This window comes from Strongylocentrotus purpuratus, unplaced genomic scaffold, assembly GCF_000002235.5.
Source record: "Strongylocentrotus purpuratus isolate Spur 01 unplaced genomic scaffold, Spur_5.0 spur5_scaffold_2, whole genome shotgun sequence".
Lineage (NCBI taxonomy): Eukaryota > Metazoa > Echinodermata > Echinoidea > Camarodonta > Strongylocentrotidae > Strongylocentrotus > Strongylocentrotus purpuratus.
In genome coordinates, this window is record NW_022145605.1 from 35,377,359 (window position 1) to 35,395,034 (window position 17,676).

The 17,676-nt window shown below is 36.7% G+C and overlaps 1 protein-coding gene across 2 annotated transcripts in view; it reads left to right on the forward strand.

Annotated features, from left to right (window-relative positions):
* Positions 1–17,676, forward strand: part of LOC757261 (protein KIAA0100) — a 60,537-nt gene that overhangs the window by 40,879 nt on the left and 1,982 nt on the right. For both annotated transcript variants that reach the window (XM_030992296.1, XM_030992297.1), the window contains 19 exons: positions 414–596; positions 1,036–1,111; positions 1,683–1,849; positions 2,371–2,703; positions 3,378–3,539; positions 4,213–4,310; positions 4,447–4,530; positions 5,726–5,818; positions 10,126–10,178; positions 10,569–10,683; positions 11,347–11,443; positions 12,254–12,332; positions 13,609–13,776; positions 14,209–14,249; positions 14,656–14,733; positions 15,548–15,607; positions 16,040–16,108; positions 16,995–17,135; positions 17,541–17,608. In XM_030992296.1, coding sequence (XP_030848156.1) covers positions 414–596; positions 1,036–1,111; positions 1,683–1,849; positions 2,371–2,703; positions 3,378–3,539; positions 4,213–4,310; positions 4,447–4,530; positions 5,726–5,818; positions 10,126–10,178; positions 10,569–10,683; positions 11,347–11,443; positions 12,254–12,332; positions 13,609–13,776; positions 14,209–14,249; positions 14,656–14,733; positions 15,548–15,607; positions 16,040–16,108; positions 16,995–17,135; positions 17,541–17,608 — 2,165 coding nt within the window. The remainder of the gene's footprint in view (positions 1–413; positions 597–1,035; positions 1,112–1,682; positions 1,850–2,370; positions 2,704–3,377; positions 3,540–4,212; positions 4,311–4,446; positions 4,531–5,725; positions 5,819–10,125; positions 10,179–10,568; positions 10,684–11,346; positions 11,444–12,253; positions 12,333–13,608; positions 13,777–14,208; positions 14,250–14,655; positions 14,734–15,547; positions 15,608–16,039; positions 16,109–16,994; positions 17,136–17,540; positions 17,609–17,676) is intronic.

Below are 17,676 nucleotides of genomic sequence, written 5' to 3' on the forward strand. Positions count from 1 at the left end.
CTTTAATTTTTGTCATTGGAAATTTATGACGCCAGTCACTGAAATTTGTAGCCAGACTACCCACAGAAATTTGTTTTGTTCCCGGTAGGTTTCCATGGTGAATGAGTATTCACGATTGGAGGCTTTCAGTAACACCAAGCGGGAGCCTTAATGAAAAGAGTGTTGATATATTCTTTCGTCAAAAGAACCTGCTTATGTTTGTTTGAACCTGGCCCTGGGAATTTGTTGTGTCCCATGCTTTTTACTAACCAAAGTTACGAACTGTAAAGCGCTTATAGAGACATCGTAGATGTATTGAGCGCTGTATAAAAGCGGATTATTATTATTATCATTATTATTAATGTTCTTAAATCCACAATGTTTGACCTCTACATCCATGATTCAAAGCCTCTTTCGATTTTTTTCTGACATAGCGTCGACAGACTGGTGGTCTACAGAGTGGTCCTGGTACCCCATCCTCGGCCGGTTCCAGCTCCGCAGGGGTGGCTGGACACACCCCTAGCCCTATGTCTAAGATGCAGGCGGGCCATGGGGCTAGCATGCTACAACAGCTCCTGGCTGAGGCCAACACCAAATTCATGGTCTTCACTGAAGAGGTTGGTAAAACTGTAAGACACGTCGGATTTGGCTCTCATGGGGAATTTGATACCGTTCGGGTGTTTACCCCGTAATAAGTGTTGTCGATCACCAGGATTAGTCTTCACTTATATGACCAACAGGCCTTACATGTATGTATTAAATGCTTTGCATTTTCCATCCATTCCCACTTATCTTATCTTTACCATCATCCGAAGACTCTCCGAGAGACGAGGGGGTATTTCTTGATAGGCCTACAGTTTTACTGTGTGCAGACTTGTACACACATGAATTTTATTATTATTTACTGGTTTTTTAGACAGAATAAAAATGTTGTTAATTTATTTATTACGTAATGAGTTCAGTTGAAATATTTGTTTATATTTCATTGATAATGACTTTGTTTTGGAACAGTGAGGTTATTTTCCTGTTTTGATTTTCTCTATTGCTGTTTTCCAGACATCGGGAAGTACCGAGCAACTCTCAGGGGTGCTAGCTTGCAACAAGGATGATGTCATGACCAACAATTGGCTTGGTAAGACAATCATTCACTGTTGTTTTATTTGTTGAACCTGTACATAGAGATTATGTAAGAGGTATAGGTCCAATTTTATTAGCATTTTGTCATCTTTATCAGATGTCCCTTTGCAAGACTACGTTGAGATTAAATGATCTCTGTCTGATCTGACGCTGGCTCTTCTTCATCCTTGTTCATTTGGTCATCTTCATTAGATAATAATAATAATAACTTTTACTTATATTGCGCTTTTCATATGAGATTTACATGTATGTCAAAGCGCTTTACAATATTGATGCAGGTAAAACTAAACAGAATAATGACAAGAGAACAAATTGAAATTGAAATTATCAAACATAAGATAACAAGGTAAGGTTACAATTTAAGAACTAGATTTTGGGGTCATGAGGTCAAAGATTAAAGGGTAATACATGTATTTCAGAAATAGCTTGTAATCACAATATTCTGAGAACCTGTCAATGGATTACAATCAAAATTGAATTTGAAAAATTGCTTCTGTTTTGGTTTATAAAATTGCTCTATGACGGAGGCATCAATCTAGTTTTATATTTTTGTATTCTGTCTCTAGTGGAGCTAATCAACAGCCAGGTGATGTTGCGAGGGTCAGCCAGCTCTGGCTATGTACTGGTATGTGCAGCCAATGCTCAGGTCATGCAGAGAGCTCATTGGCCAAAGTGGATGGACAGTAAACTGACCAGTAAGACTACAGTGGTAGGCACGTTGGATAGGATGCAGGTAAGAAAGAAGTTATTGGTTTGTTCTTTGTACTTTCTAAGTGATATCTAAGTTAAAATGTTGGTTAGGTGATGAAGCACAATTAATCAAATTCATGAAAAACAACTTCTAATGAAGCAAAAATGAGATGGTCAACTCAAAACAGCTTTTAAAGAAAATAAAAAGCACTTTAACTTGTAGATGAATGGTAAGAGTTTTGGGGGGATTTTCAAGTGACATTTTGTATATGATTATGTCAGGTTAAAAAAAAACATTGCGGAAGTATGAAGTATAATTCACTCGTTACAAATACTTTTCATGCTGTCTGGCAGAGGATTAGTTCAGACTCTTGAATAGCACTGATATCCACAATGGAAGGTACTCTGGCTTAATGAGAGAGAGGCTACAGATTCTGGTTTTCACATCATTCAAGGAATTTTCTTCCTACTGCATACCCATTTACAACACCTAGGTGGAGAGAAGCAAATGTAGGTGAATGCCTTGTCAAAGTTTTACCTTGCTTTATGATTTCCCCTTGACAGTACTTTGCAACGGTTGGTTACCCTGCTTCTAGAGCGGGCCCAGCCAATCACCAAGAAGAGCATGTCAAATGGCTTGCCATCTCCAACATCGAGAAGAACCCCAACCACAATCGCAGCGTGACCGACGTCCCTGACCTGGTGGGGAGTGGGGACTCCGTGGGTGGGGTCGTTAGCGACACGGTAGGCGGGGCTTCAGAGGACGTGGAGAACGATACGGTGCAGCTCCAGCGAATCATCTCCCGGTGTTCATGCCGCTTCTACTATAACATGTACGGGAGGGATGTGGATCCTGACGTTGCAGCGCAGGTGCTTGCCAGAGGAGATGTGGACAAGGTAAGGAGTATATTGTATTGTGATGTGGATCCTGACGTAGCAGCACAGGTGCTTGCCAGAGGAGATGTGCACAAGGTAAGGAGTAGATTGTATTGTGATGGTGATGATAGTATGAGGATGGTAGTAACGGCTATGGTTTATGATTGCGATGTTGGTATGACATCATATGGAAGATGATGGTGGGGGTAATGGGGAGGATGATTATGGTGGCGATGGTGATGATGATTATGATGATGATAAGGTTGATTTTTATGATGGTGTAACATGATTGTATTGATTGTAATTATGATCATGACCATTATCATAGTGATGATGGCATAACCCACAGCATAGCAGCAGATAAGTGAACTGTCCTTGTGATTTTGGTCTACCCCTCCTCACACCCCCCCCCCCCCTCCCCCCTCCAATACACACAAACATGTACAATATCATCATTACAACAATCCTTTGGCCGTTTTAGACTTATGCATCATAGTAAAAGTTTTCAAGCTTGTTTGTAAAATAAAAATACAGAAACTTTTGTAACAGTATATTTATATGTGTATGGTCTAAAAGAGCATATATAATGCAGAAATGCTGATAAAAATGGATTGATTGATCGATTATTTTGAAGCCGACTGAAATGTTACCATATTGGTGCCTGTATCAATTCATCCCTATTTGTCTTCCTGCAGGGAGATGGAGACGATGATGGTGACCCACTTGGTAAAGAGGAGTCCATCAATTCCATCACGGTGGTCCATCATGACCTAGATATCTGCACTAACTCCGCCCAGTACTCCATGATCATGGACATCATCAACAACCTACTGCTCTATGTGGAACCAAAGAGAAAGGTTTGGAAATCATACATTTGATAAAGGAGGATGATGTTGTCATTCAAGATAATGATTGATGATGATTACTAATATATATAATATTCTTATTTTTATATTGCGCTCAATACATCGATCCAACGATGTGCCTAAGCACCTTCAAGATATATTATTACCCCAGTCATCGGATTCAGGCTTACCCACACACAATGTGTGCACATTTTCCACTCCCTGGGGAGCATTCCAGCCAGTCGCCATTTTACAAGTGCACACTTGCTTGTCCAACCACATGAACTTTCGCATCTTACCGATATTAAGAATTGTAATGATGAGGAGGAGGATGATAATGGGGAGGAGAAGGAAGTGAAAGAAGAAGATAAGGAGGAGGAGAAGGATGAAAAAGAAGAAGAAGAAGAATGACAAAATGAGGAGGAGAATGAGGAGGAAGAGAAAAAGGACGAAAAAATAGCTGATTATTCTTTTTTATGATATTTGTGATGGTGATTATCAAGAAAATTATGAGACAGAAGATGATGAGGGTGGTATTGAAGATTAATATGATGAGGATGAGGAGGAAGCAAATGAGAAGGATGGTGATACTGCTCTTCATCGTGAGTATGACTGTTATAAGAGTGAATGCTAGTAATGATTAAAGATGAACATGACTTTATGTTTCCATTTCCCTCCATGTTAGGAGGCCATGGCTAGGATGCAGCACATGAGGTTTGCCTTACAACTCAACAACACTGAAGATCAAAAAGAACCCATCATGCAGCTACAGAACTCTCTCAGGTAAATAGAAAACACAGTCATTATCATTAGTATAACCACTACATAGATGTAAATATCGAGAGTAAATGCAGTATTAAACTGTGATGTTAACTTGCAATATCTCTTCTTCTTTTTTTCTTTTGCCTTGAATTTTCAGGAATTATATCTCGCACAATCGACGGATCGAGAGAGATCTGTACAATGCTCATCGCTCTTTGGAAGACTCGGGCAATGAACAACCGTAAGAACAAATATATATACAAGGATGCTAAGAACAATTATTCTCATCACTTTTATCCATCTCTTCTCTTCGGTCCTTCATTTCTCATTTTTTCCTGACATATTTCTTCTTATTTCTCATCCTTTTTCTCATTGTACACTTCATCCAGTCTTATTTTTCCATATTCATTCTAATCCCGTTTTGTCTTTTGTTTGTCTCTTTTTAATCAAACTAAGATAAGGTCCATTCAATTGTAGTACATTATTTAAAAGCCATTATTAATTCCAGGATGGTAGAGGTGTATTGTAAAATAGTATTTATTATACAACTCACTCCCAGATCCTAATCAAATGATTGGTCATGCGCGGTCACATGTGATTCATTTACTGAGCCTATCGCACTCGTTTTCATGAAAAGGAGTGCAATATTTTCCAGTACTATCGAACACGTTTTCAGAGCGCAGTAGTGCACGTAGAGTTAGAGCGCTTAATACTGCGTGAGCATGAGCCTATTCTTGCGCAGCACTATGCGTGAATGGGTATAGAGGTAATTAGTGCCCTTACTATATCTATAGCTATGTGTGTGCACTAAATTAAGCCTTATTAAACTTGAGATTTATTTGTAAGCCATATACTGCCACGAAACAAACTTAAATGAATTCTTTTTACATCAAATAACAAGGATCTAGGAGTTTCGTTGTATAAAACAAATGATGCATGTTTTCATTATATGATCTATCCGCCCTCGTTGATGCTGTGTGTATCTATCGCACTCAGATAGATACACACAGCCTCAACTCGAGTGCGGATAGATCGTATAATGAACTCATGCGCATGCATCATTTGTATACTGGTATATTTAGATATGTAGATCATTAGTTGAATTCAGCCCATTGTTCATTACAAGATTCAAACATGTTTCAAACAAGTTTTGCAAGATCTTCCTTTCGAATAGAAATATTGTGTCATTATTTTGTTTTTCATACTCCTTACAGATACAATAATCATTCCCTTTATCGACCAAGATGATAGAACTCTGCTTTCAAGATTGTAGTGGGACCATCAGTTTGCTCATTTTTTTCAGTCTTGAGATGATACCAATGAAGTACATTACTTAAAGTCCTTTTTAATTCCAGGATGGTAGAGGCGTATTATAAAATAATTTGCTTTCAAGTCCTTTGATTTATTCAGTTCAATTTGTTTTGTTTTTTTGGCAGACTTGTAAGGAAGGTATCTGAGTTAGAGAAGCAGCTGTATGAATCCAAAGAATCTCTCCTGAATGCTGCAGAAGATCTGCGGATCATGGTCAGGTGAGTCAATGTGAAACTCTTTAACAGCTTTGGACTACTAATGGAAAAAGCAGAGGATGTCACAGTGGCCTATCGTCACACATGCAGTTTAAGGGAGTGTAGCTTGGCAAATACTGGTTAACGCCATCTACGTCTTCTTTTGGACAACTGCATGTAAACAAATGGACTTGATTATAACAGTCAGCAACTTAATCTCTTCATGGTCAGCATTCACGAAACAGACCAAAGTTCTCCTCACGCGTCGTCCATAGTCGTATTATACCTGACTAGCAGGACCCGCGGAAATCCGCGGGATTCTAGAGGGGGCGGGGGGTGTAAATAGATATATAGAGAATTTCGAAATTAAAACCATCAAGAACGTTATTTGCCATTCAGGCCATTAAAAAATATACATGTTTAGCGTCCCCGCCCGCTTCATTTTTGGGGGCCGCCTCCTATTTATTTATTTTTTTGAATTTTTTTGAATTTTTTGTTGTTTTTTTTTTTTTTTTTTTTTAAAGAAAATAAAACAGTGTCCTGTCCGTTTCCTTTTTGGGGGCCGCCTCCTATTTTTTTTTTTTTTTAATTTTTAAAAATCATGCCATTAAAAAAATAAACTTGTTTAGCGTCCCCGTCCGCTTCCTTTTTGGGGGCCGCCTCCTATTTTTTTTTTTTTTTTTGATTTTTTTTTTTTTTTTTTTTTGGGGGGATTTTTTTAAAGAAAAAAAACATGAAAAGCACTGCTAAAATGTATTTCTGATTAAAAAAAAAGAAAATAACTGTAATAGAAGCAGGACCCGCGGAATACCTAAGGGGGGGGGGGGTGTAAATAGATATATAAATTAAAACCACCAAGAACTGTATTTGCAAATTAGAGGAAACCATAAGTTCCTACCCAACTTTATTTGCCATTTTGAGGACACCATAAGTCTAACTTGTTGGTATTCACATTGAAAAATCCACGGGATTATAGGGGGTTGGGGGGGGGCTGTAAAATGTTAATAGATATATATGCGCTCTCGAAAATAATATTGATTTAAATACAAACAAAATTAAGGTTAATTTAGGTTACGTTAGATTTTATATAATTTAACACCCTTTTTTTTCTTTGGAACATTTTTTTCTTCTTTTATTTTCATTTTTATTTCTCTTTCTTGTATATGATTACTTTTTATTTATTTTTTCATTTTCTTCTCTTTTTATTTATATTTTACTTGTAAAAATATAAACCTTTTTTTTGCCGTTTAATGTAGCGTTTTGATTTTTTTTTTATCTGTACCATGTAATAAAAATTAAAAATTGGAAGAAAAAAGTGAAATCAGATATTTGTAATTAAAATTTGTTGCAGATAATTTATAATTTAATTTCGTTTTCACTTTCGTTATTAATGATTATTGTCTTCAATTGTTCCTATCCATATTCTCACTTTCGCCGCCTCCTATTTTTTTTTTTTTTTTTTTTTTTTTTTTATTAGGGTCTATAGTCTATATATATATATATATATATTTTTTTTTTTTTTCTTGAAAGAAAAAAAACAGCGTCACCGCCCGTTTCCTTTTTGGGGGCCGCCTCCTATTTTTTTTTTTGTTTTTTTTTTGAATTTTTTGAAAGAAAAAAAGCATGAAAAACACTGCTAAAATGTATTTCTGACTTAAAAAAAAAAAAAAAAAATTGTCGGCCGCCATCTTGAAAAATAGCCCGAATGTCAGGGAAAATGTACGGAGCGGCCATTTTGAAAGTTAAAAAAAAAAAAGGGGCCTCCTCCCCATTTTTCGAAAAAACAGGACGCTAAACATGTTTTGTTTTTAATTTGGCCTTATTTAAAAAAATAAAAAAAACGATCCAACTGTACCGGTAGTTATTCTTTAAGCCACTGGAACTGCGTAAGTGTGGCGTACCGACTACGCAGAAATTAGGCTGCGTATTAATGGGAAAAAAGTCCCTGCGTAGGTTATGCGTAGGCTGGCGTACGGGTTTGCTTATGGTTGCTTACTGTGTTGAAAGCTTTTACTGCTTTGTCGATCTGGCGTAGGGTAGCGTACTGTTGCGTAGGCATGTAGCGTAGTGTTGCGTAAAAAGACGTACTTTCTGCGTCAAGTTTCTATGCCTAAAGTACGCGAAAAAAATTAAACATGTTGAATTGTTTTCGTTCATCTTGCGTACCCCTTTCCGTCCCTCAGCATATAGTAACGTAGGCCAGCGTAGGTGGTACGCAACACTACGTATTGACCCACGCCAATTAGTGACCCGCAGGTGTCACAAATAAAGTATTAAAAAAATGCTCATCTGACCCTAATTAAACGCCTAAAACCCCCAAGCTTTCGGGGGTTTATGGCCCCTTGAAACCCGTGGACCCCACGCCTATATTATATATACACTCAACTCGCTGCGATCTGATCTCTCCCCCCCCCCCCCCCCACTTTGAAGAACGTAACCCCCTGAGCTTTTTGGGGTTTATGGCCCCTTGAAACCCGGGGACCCCACGCCTATATTATATATACACTCAACTCAGGACCCGCGGAAATCCGCGGGATTCTAGAGGGGGGCGCAGGCAAAAAATTAAGTTTTTCATTTCGGGGGCTCCATTTCAAATTTTTGGAAAAATTTTCATGGGCTACTTTTTTCAACTTTCGGGGGCTCTTTTTTCTGGGGCTACTTTTTCATTAATTCATCAAAGGATATAGGCCTTCACTTTGTTGACATTTGTTTAGAAGGCTCAGGTTTCAGGCTACCTATTTCATAATTGCCTATTTAAAAAAAACAAAAAACATTCTAGTTCAATAACTAAGTTTTCATGCATTGATTTGATGCAAGAACTGTAACATAATAGACCCTAGATTGTGATTATTTCTGACCATGAATTTCGATAATCATTCTTCAAAGTAAAATTTTCACAAGAAAATCAGGTAGTCGTTTAAAAACGTAGACATGAGTAATACTTTTACTAATTCTAAGCTCAGGTTTCGTAAATCTATTCACGAAACTATATTGAAATCGCGGCAATAATGATGCAAACCAACAGATAACAATTTCAAAGTGTCAAATCTCTTCGACTCGAGCTCAGCTCAGCTTAACTCACACACACTACAGCGTAACTCCATAGCTCGAACACCGGCGCCGCAGGCGTCGGACGCCTGCGGTGCTAGGTGCCGGTGTTGGAGCTTCCTGCAAGCTCGTCTCAACTCACACACACTGAACAGAAGCCCTGCACTGTATGAAGGCAGCTTGCGACTAAACAGTCAGTCCAATGATTTTCTTGTGAAAACTTTCCTTTAGAAAATGATAATAAAAATTTAGTATAGGTCTAGACTATATGGCCGTAGTAATCACAAAATAAGCTTTGATTTCATACCTCCATTCACGAAAACTATATCAAAATCGCGGCAATCATGATGGAAATAGGTCTCTAAGTTTGGACGTCGACGGGAAGCCCCGTTCATCTCTTGTGCAGCTACTACATGCAAAGCACGTCCTAGCTACAACAAAGCACATCCTATAGAAAGATACCTAACACGGGTAAGCCCGACCGTGTGCATCGTGCATTTAATACGCAACTTAATGTGAGTGGATGGTCATCGGTCGTGTGTCTACGGATGCAATGTTGAATATCCATGAGGTATCTCTGTCGTCACGCATATCCTGCATTATGCATGTCGCGTCTGTTTTCGCCCTGGACGTCGACACGGAGGAGGACCTCGGGCGGAGTATAGCCAATTCCACAGAGTTGACTCTCCCGCGGACGATGGCACCGGGCACGGGTGCCCCGAGGGGAGGGTTCAGGAGGAGATAGCCGCACCAACTTGGGTCGGCGATCTCATTAAAAAACAATAGAATACAAAGGCTCGCGGTGACGTCGCGCCCCCCGCGGAGCCTTAGCGTATTATTATTATAGATTGGCCCCGAGTCAGGCCACAAGAAAGACACGTAGTCTCGTCAGGCTACACTCCCTTTAACAACAAAATTATTCATACCATTACAAGATTTTGACATTTTTTTAGTGTATGGAAAATTGATTAGTCCCGCTTTATGTTTCTTAAGAATGTGGCACATTAAAGCTAACATCTCAAAGTAGTCAACAGAGGCCCTTTCATTCTTGGGTTTAGAAAAACACAAAAAGCATCATATTTACAAGGGCTATGAATATTCAGTTTGTATCTATATGTGTCAATGAGGGAAAGTGAAGAAATGTTGCTGATATTCACACAAAAAGGGATAAAAGTGAACCCAGTGTACAGCAAAAGTAAAGTAAATTTATGTCGTTCATAAAGAGCCAAAAAATGACACATTGAATTTTACCTTTCTTTTCTTTCTTCTACTTTCTCTTTTAGTTGTTACAAGGAGATCCAGCTACAGACAGCACTGAAGAAGAAACTGCATCAAGGTATGTGCATAGCCCTTTGAAATCAAGATTATAATGTCATTACTGGAAACATATTTCCAAATTATGCTTGTCCTATGCTTTTTTGAGTTTTATAAATCTGTTTTTTTTTTTTAATTCATAAACATGAAAGACAGTAATGTGAAGCTTTATTTGCACACTTCTGTATTCAAATCTTACATATGATTCTTCTCTTTTTAATGCAAGATTCATTAAAGTTTTTCCGAAATATTTTGAAATAAATTGTTTACCATTGAACAAAAAAGTTGTTCGATGATATGCTGCATTTGTTCAACACATTAATTGCACAACATTTGTAATAATTATTACATGTATATACTATAAATGCACAACATTTGTTATAATTATTTGATAATTTTTACCCATTTCTAGCTGATAGTGTGCGTGTTGCTTGGAGAGCTGAGGTATGTTTCAGCCTGGCCAAGTGGAGACTGACAGAAGCTGATGGACAGCTTGGTATTGCTGATCTAGAACTCAGACATTTCAAGTAAGAAAACCCCTCCCATTAATATTTCTAGTCATCAAAGCTTGTTGCTGTTTATGCGCATTATACCATAGATGCCATAACTACTAAACACGCTTTGGCAGATCAAAGAATCTTCAATCACCTAGTTTAAATTTCTTTTTAAGGTAATAGAAATATACTGTACTACATATCACAAATATATCCCTTCGTAGAGAGAAAGAATATAAAAGGAAAAATAATTATGAAATTGGCTAATGTATGATGATTTGAAGTGTAAATATTACTTTTTCCACACTACCCAAAGTCATATGTCTTTCTCTGTTTGCTGCTTTGCTTCTCATTTCTCCTTCATTTTTATACTGTTATTTTTCTCTCTCATTGGCTATTTCTCTGTTGCTACATGTATTTGTCATTTTGTGTCATTTTCTTTCTTCCTCTCCCATGTTTTCATTGACTTGAACTCTCACTTTTTATTTTGTATTCAGGTATTATATTGCTATCTTCCCCTCTCAGCTATTTTTGTGATGCTACATGTATTTGTCATTTTGTGTTATTTTGTCTATCCCTGTGGCTGTCTTTTTCTCTGTCTCTGTCTGTCTCTCTCTCTCTCTCTCTCTCTCATTTCTCTCTTCCTCTAACATGTTTTCATTAACTTTACATCTCACTCTTCACTTTTGTCTCCAGGTATTGTAGGAATATAAAGTCTGATGATTCTACAGAGAACCTGATGGAACTAGCCTATGTGACAATCACAAACCTCCTTCCCAATGATGTCTATAAGGTATGGACATGTGTTGCATTTGCAACAAAATAAGATGTTTGAATTGATATATTTTCCACATTTCCATAAAAACAACAAAACAATATACACGATATATGTATTAATTATTGAACACATTAGTGACATAATAAAACAAAAAAATCGACAAGAACAAAAGCAAAGATACAGAATAATATTATACTACAAACAAATTAATGTCAATGTGGGGGATTATAAAAAAAGTGATAAACTTATAACATGAACCCTTGTTTGTATTGATACATGTGTTATTTATACTGGAAAAGAAGACAAAACAAAACAAATTAATGAATTATAATTTCAATTTAGGAGAGGTACATGAATTAAGGGAGTTATTGAAGATTGTGTACAAGGTACCAGGTACTTTTTTAGTTTGGATTTGGATATATTCAGGGATTGAACATTTTTGATATTTTCAGGTAAATTGTTCCAAAATACATTTATATTTTCTATTCAGAAAATATATAGATTTGAGCAGAGAATAGTGTACACCAGGAAAAATATTGTGAGAAGTTCATGAGATAATATTAATTAGGCATAATAAGAGAATACATGATTAATCTAACTTCTGCTAATGTCTATACAAATACTTATCACCAAATTTCAAATGCTACTAAATTTGATATTTAATATAATTCAGGTTTGATTGCTGTGTTGTGATGTGGAGATTTTTTTAAATTAATTTTCAGTGTGTATACAGTAGTAAGTTTGTTTGTTTAAAATCTTGAGAGATTGAGATATATATCGGGTCATTGAAGGGGGTAATCATTTGATGTTCAATACTCTTTTTAGGAGGTTCTAAGACCCCAGGACACCAGTGGCAGATCAGCACAGGTCGCTCTCAGGGTTATCGCTCGAGGAAAGCCACCAGGTGAGCTACTGTGTTTGCAATAAGATAAAATGATATCATGAGTGAATGAGCTTTGATCACGGATGGACTAGTGTAGGCTAGCTGCGTCTCAAAAATGATGAAATAACACATATACAAAAATTAAAGCCTAGTATCTGCACTAGTTTGGCCAGGAGGGATTAAACCTTCCTGCGTGGTCACTAGCAGGTGGTTATCTCATCAAATCAGCTCTCAATTAACATAAGAAAAAGGGGAGGATGGAGGATCAATGGGTATCGCTTAGGCATTGGCTTTATAGAGGGCGTGAGTAGCTACAAGTAGTGCAGTACTGCTTTAAGATAGCAGATACAATGGGGTTTAAGTTGAAGACAAAAATATACTTTTCCCTACTTCATAATAATGATAATAATAATAATAATATGTCTTGTTTACCCAGGGTAGCCTCATCAGTATTTATACTGTTCCCCCTGAGGGCCCTGCAATCATATTATCATGACGGCAAAAATATTGGTACAACGTGTATTAAAGTTGATGTCTTCATATATATATATATATATATATATTCAGAAAATTCTGATTTGCCCTTTAAAGACCCTTTCAAAAGTGGAAAATGAAATACATGAATTATATAAAAACTGAAAGCTTATAAGCCATAGATTTCAATAAAATCAATTATATGCCATTTTAGTGTCTGTAAGAGGAGTAAAATAGCTCTCTGAAAACTCAAACTGACATCATCTTATGTGGAGTATGCATATTCACAATGACTTTGCATTAATTAAGCACAGCTCATCGCCTCAGCTTTTAATATAGACAAGCGTTTGGGTCCCGTCTTTTGTTGTGGCTGTAACCGCAGAAAATTTGATCTCGGTTGACCCGTAATTTGGAGGGGTGCGGAACATAAGGTTTAAATTTGCTTTTGTGCAATACTGAAAGGGGAAATACATTTGTTATTCCTTTGTATTCTATGTTTATTCAGCTTTCCATTGATATAAAGTTGTATTTTAATCGTATAGGGTCCTTAAGCAGACACCCACCCCCATCTCTTTTTCCCAATATGGGTACAATGTGGAGAGAACAATAATATTTTATGTAAATTGAAAAGGATTTATGAATGAGTGTAAAACAGACATTACCGGCCTTTATTTTTTGTTAGTGATGTTTGTTTCAGTGTTCTCTTAAAACATGTTTATAAATCATAACAATTATAGAATGTTGGCAATTGATAAGACTTGCATCTACCAATCAACAAAAACTTTCATTTTTAATGGAAATTTTTTCTTTTTTTAATTTTCAGTTGGTGGGATATCAGTACAGGACAACTTTGAGGTCCATGTAGTACCGTTGACCATCCAGCTGACCAATCGTTTCTTTAAGAAGGTCATGGCTTTCTTCTTCCCTGGACGATCGGTCGATCATGAAGGTCCTGTGTCTGCCTCGGCTATCAGTGATGATACGCTCAAAAGTGAGTACATATACTGATTGCTACTTGGGATGTGCCTTTGGAGATAGATTTTTGCAGTATTCATTATTTTGACAAGTATTTTTTTGTTTAATGAGAACAAATCACAGCATCGGAATGGCTATGTGTTGCAAATATAAAGAAATGTATGCTGCTTAATGTTGAAGCTACTAAAGCTTGAACATAGCTGTATATACTTTTACTTTAAATTAACCACATTCATTCAACAATTTTCTGTACTAAAGCTTGAACTTAATTTATTTATTTCAATGCTTTTGGTCTCTTTATGGTTTATTGATTTACATATCGCTCTCTTCCTCATTATCTCTCTCTGTATTTATCTCCCTCCCTCTCTCTATCTTATTTTCTCTTCAACTTCTTCATGACTGCATGCCCATCCTTCCTTCCTCACTTTATTTCTTCTGTTTGATTCAGGGATGGATTCTGATGAGAATGACCCAGGCACCTTCACAAGGGTGAGTTAAAAGCTCATTATTTTCCAAAGAGAAATTGTTACAGTAGTTTAAAGATTAAATAAATGCAATTCTTGTTCTCTGCAATATCAATAAATACATGTAATATCTCTATTATCAGCAATGAAATAATAATACTTCTAAAAAAAGATTTCTGGGGCAGTCTTATAAACAGTTGATATTAGTACTTGCGATTGGTATGGATCAATATCCAAATACATTTGGCATATTTTTTATGCATGGCTCGGAAACAAAAGTTATTGAGCCAAATCAATAAAATGTGGAATGATTGTCTCGAAAGGGTTGAATATGGACATGTTCCTAACCAGGGTAATTACTTTCTTTTCCGTCATAATACACATATGTTGATATTGTCTTGTTGTATCAATGACTGTCCTTTATGACACAGAGTGGTAGCTTGAGATCAACAAGCAGTGATGAATCAAGCATCGGTGGAACTCTTCCAAGAGATGTCACACCAGCAAAGGTTAGTCATCATGTTTGCAAGTACTGTAGCCATTGTGGATTATAAAGCACTTGATGATGAAGTCAAACCTGCTTTAGTGACCACCTGTATAGAAAGACCACATTTTTTGTTCCCCTTGAAACATGTAATAAAGCAACTTGTACATAAAGACCACCTCTTTATAAAGACCATTTTTCTTGTTTCCCTTTGAGTGGTCTTTATAGACAGGTTTCACTGTAGCAGAAAGATTTCAGTCAACAAATTCTATTCATATTTTAGTTAAACCCTCTACCCATCAATCACTTCATGAATTTTCTATCAAATCAAAATAGTCTTGATTTCCTTTAATACTCCAGTATTTCTCATCCAGATACATAGAGATAATCCAATATCTTGAGTGTTGCCAAGGAAATGGTCCTGGGGTTGGAATTCATAGCTAGACTGATTGATTAAGAATTTATGGACGTAACCCAACACGCTTTAGACATATACATTGTAGACTGAGGTATGCAAAAGAATAATTTAAAAGGATGTACACAGATTAAAAGTTATCACACCTGTAGGTCTCATACATTATACTATCATTTTCTTCAAATTGTTCATTGTTACCATTCAGTCAAATGATCAAGGCCCTGTTTCATGAAACTTGTTATCAATAACAAGTTACAATGACTGTTATAAGCTACTGAAATCATGGCATTTGATTGGCTCAGAGCAAATTTATCATAGAATTTAAGAATTTGTCATTGGTAACAAACTTTATGAAACAGGCCCCTGATTTGTGCAATATGCTCTGATTTAATCTTCTATTGTACACGTTTCACTCGTGCTTTAGCCAAAGAGAAAGCAGCTACTGGCAAAACTCAAGAAAACAGATGACATTGACAAGATGAAGGTGAGTGGGGATCTTTAGATTAATACCAGTAGCTTCTTAACATTCAAGTACTTTGTGTACAACTACCGGTACCTGAAAAGTTGGAAGATGTATTGTCTCTATATACCACTCCTTTTTTTTCTTTTCCTGAAGTTTAACAATTCAGTATTTTGATCAACATTTATTAATCATATCTTCTACTCGTTTAAAATTTTTAGGGAGGGGAGCTGTCTCTATCAAGCACAAAGTATATTTCATACATGGCTGTTGGAATTTACACAGAAATAATTATTTTATCATCATACATGTATATTTACCCTATATATATATTTGCTTTTTCTGCACTTTATGAATTATGCATGAAATTGTAGATACATGTACATGTACATTATGTATCATATGTAAGCTAGCATTTCATTGATCTCTATTTATCCCTTTCTTTCATGATACTAGGAAAGAGCATTGAACAATATGTTTGTCTATATCAAGATTCCTGCTGTGCCCCTGCTAGTCAGCTACAAGGTATGTTTAATTTCATTTTTATCGGGGAGGATAATACAAGGTATTTTCATTTTCACTCCTGAAGAGGACTAAATCTGGATTCAATAGACCCATTGGAACCATGAGCTAGAATGACATGTATCATCATCACTTTCCTCCCCATTGAGGTCCGACTCGTCACTCTGCCGTTCGAGGAAGATTGAATTCTCAATGCAGAATCGCTTCTTAATGTTTTCTGTCTGAGGGCACTTTCTGTGCAATATTATTGTTATCATATTTTAAAGGGGACTGACTCACTGTATCCCTTGGTTCTTTCCTTGTGAGATAACTGGTTGGGGGTGTGCAGGTGGAACCACTGTACCAGGGTTTACCCCTTGCTCATATTTGAATAGTAGGACCTCCATTTAATGTCCTACCCAAGGAATGGAGTGTTTTCCACTTTACCCTAACCTACCTCTATGAAACAGGAGAGGCTTGTTAACACAAAATGCAGGCTTCAGTCATCAGCCTGGGTTGGATTTGAACCCACTATCTTCTATCCGACAGGCAGGTGTTGTACTGACTGAGTAAACTTTCCTCTTCGATATCTTAAACATCACCTTTAAGTTCATCTTTTTCTGTCATATTTTACAGTTTTGATAGCGTTATACTAATAGATGTACCAGTAGTACAGTCAAACCTGCTTTAGCAACCACCTGTCTATAAAGACCCCTTTTTTTGTTTCCCCTAAATATTGTTTTTCATTGAAACCTGTACTGAAGGAACCTGTAAATACAGACCATCTGCCTTTGAAGACCACTTTTCATGTTTCCCTTGAGTGGTCTTTATATACAGGTATCAATGTACTATAAAAACTGTGAAAGATTGATTTCATGATGACTTGACCTTTGACCTGTGACCTTTTTAGGGTGAGAAGGATAAGAACCTGGAGGACGTGCATAACTTTCATCTCCTGCTGCCATCGTTAGAGTACCACAACAAGACCTGGACCTGGCTAGACTTTCTTATGGGCATGAAGAAAGAATACAAGAATGCTCTAGTATCACAGGTGAGTGTGATGCCAAATACAGAAATGAAAGCAGTATGTTCATAATAAACAGCGTGATCCATGATTTCATGTGATGTGATGTGTATGTAGTATTAGAAGAGAAACTGCCATTAAAGATTCAAAACTATTTTGAAACCTTTAAACTTATTTGGTGCTTTTTTTTCTGAAGAAAAATGAAAATCATCAACCTGATTATGATTTAATGTGACTAGGTGAAGTTTGTAGGTTATTACCCATGTATACGTACATTGACATGGGTTTAAATGTAGTGCCATTTTGATTATCTGACTACTGTCAATAACTTCCTTCCCTCATATCAAAGCATGTACATTTAGGGTACTTGGCAAAATGTTTTGTACTTGTAGTAACAGCATCATTTCCTCTATTCATTTCTACATTCTGTAGGCAATCAAGGAGAAGCTTTGGTTCAAATCAGGCAAAGATGATGCTGGACCGGTCCCTATTGATGCAAGGTAATTATTTACTAACTTATCTACTCACAGTGCACTCATTTGCTTGCTTGCTAACTTACTTGCTTACT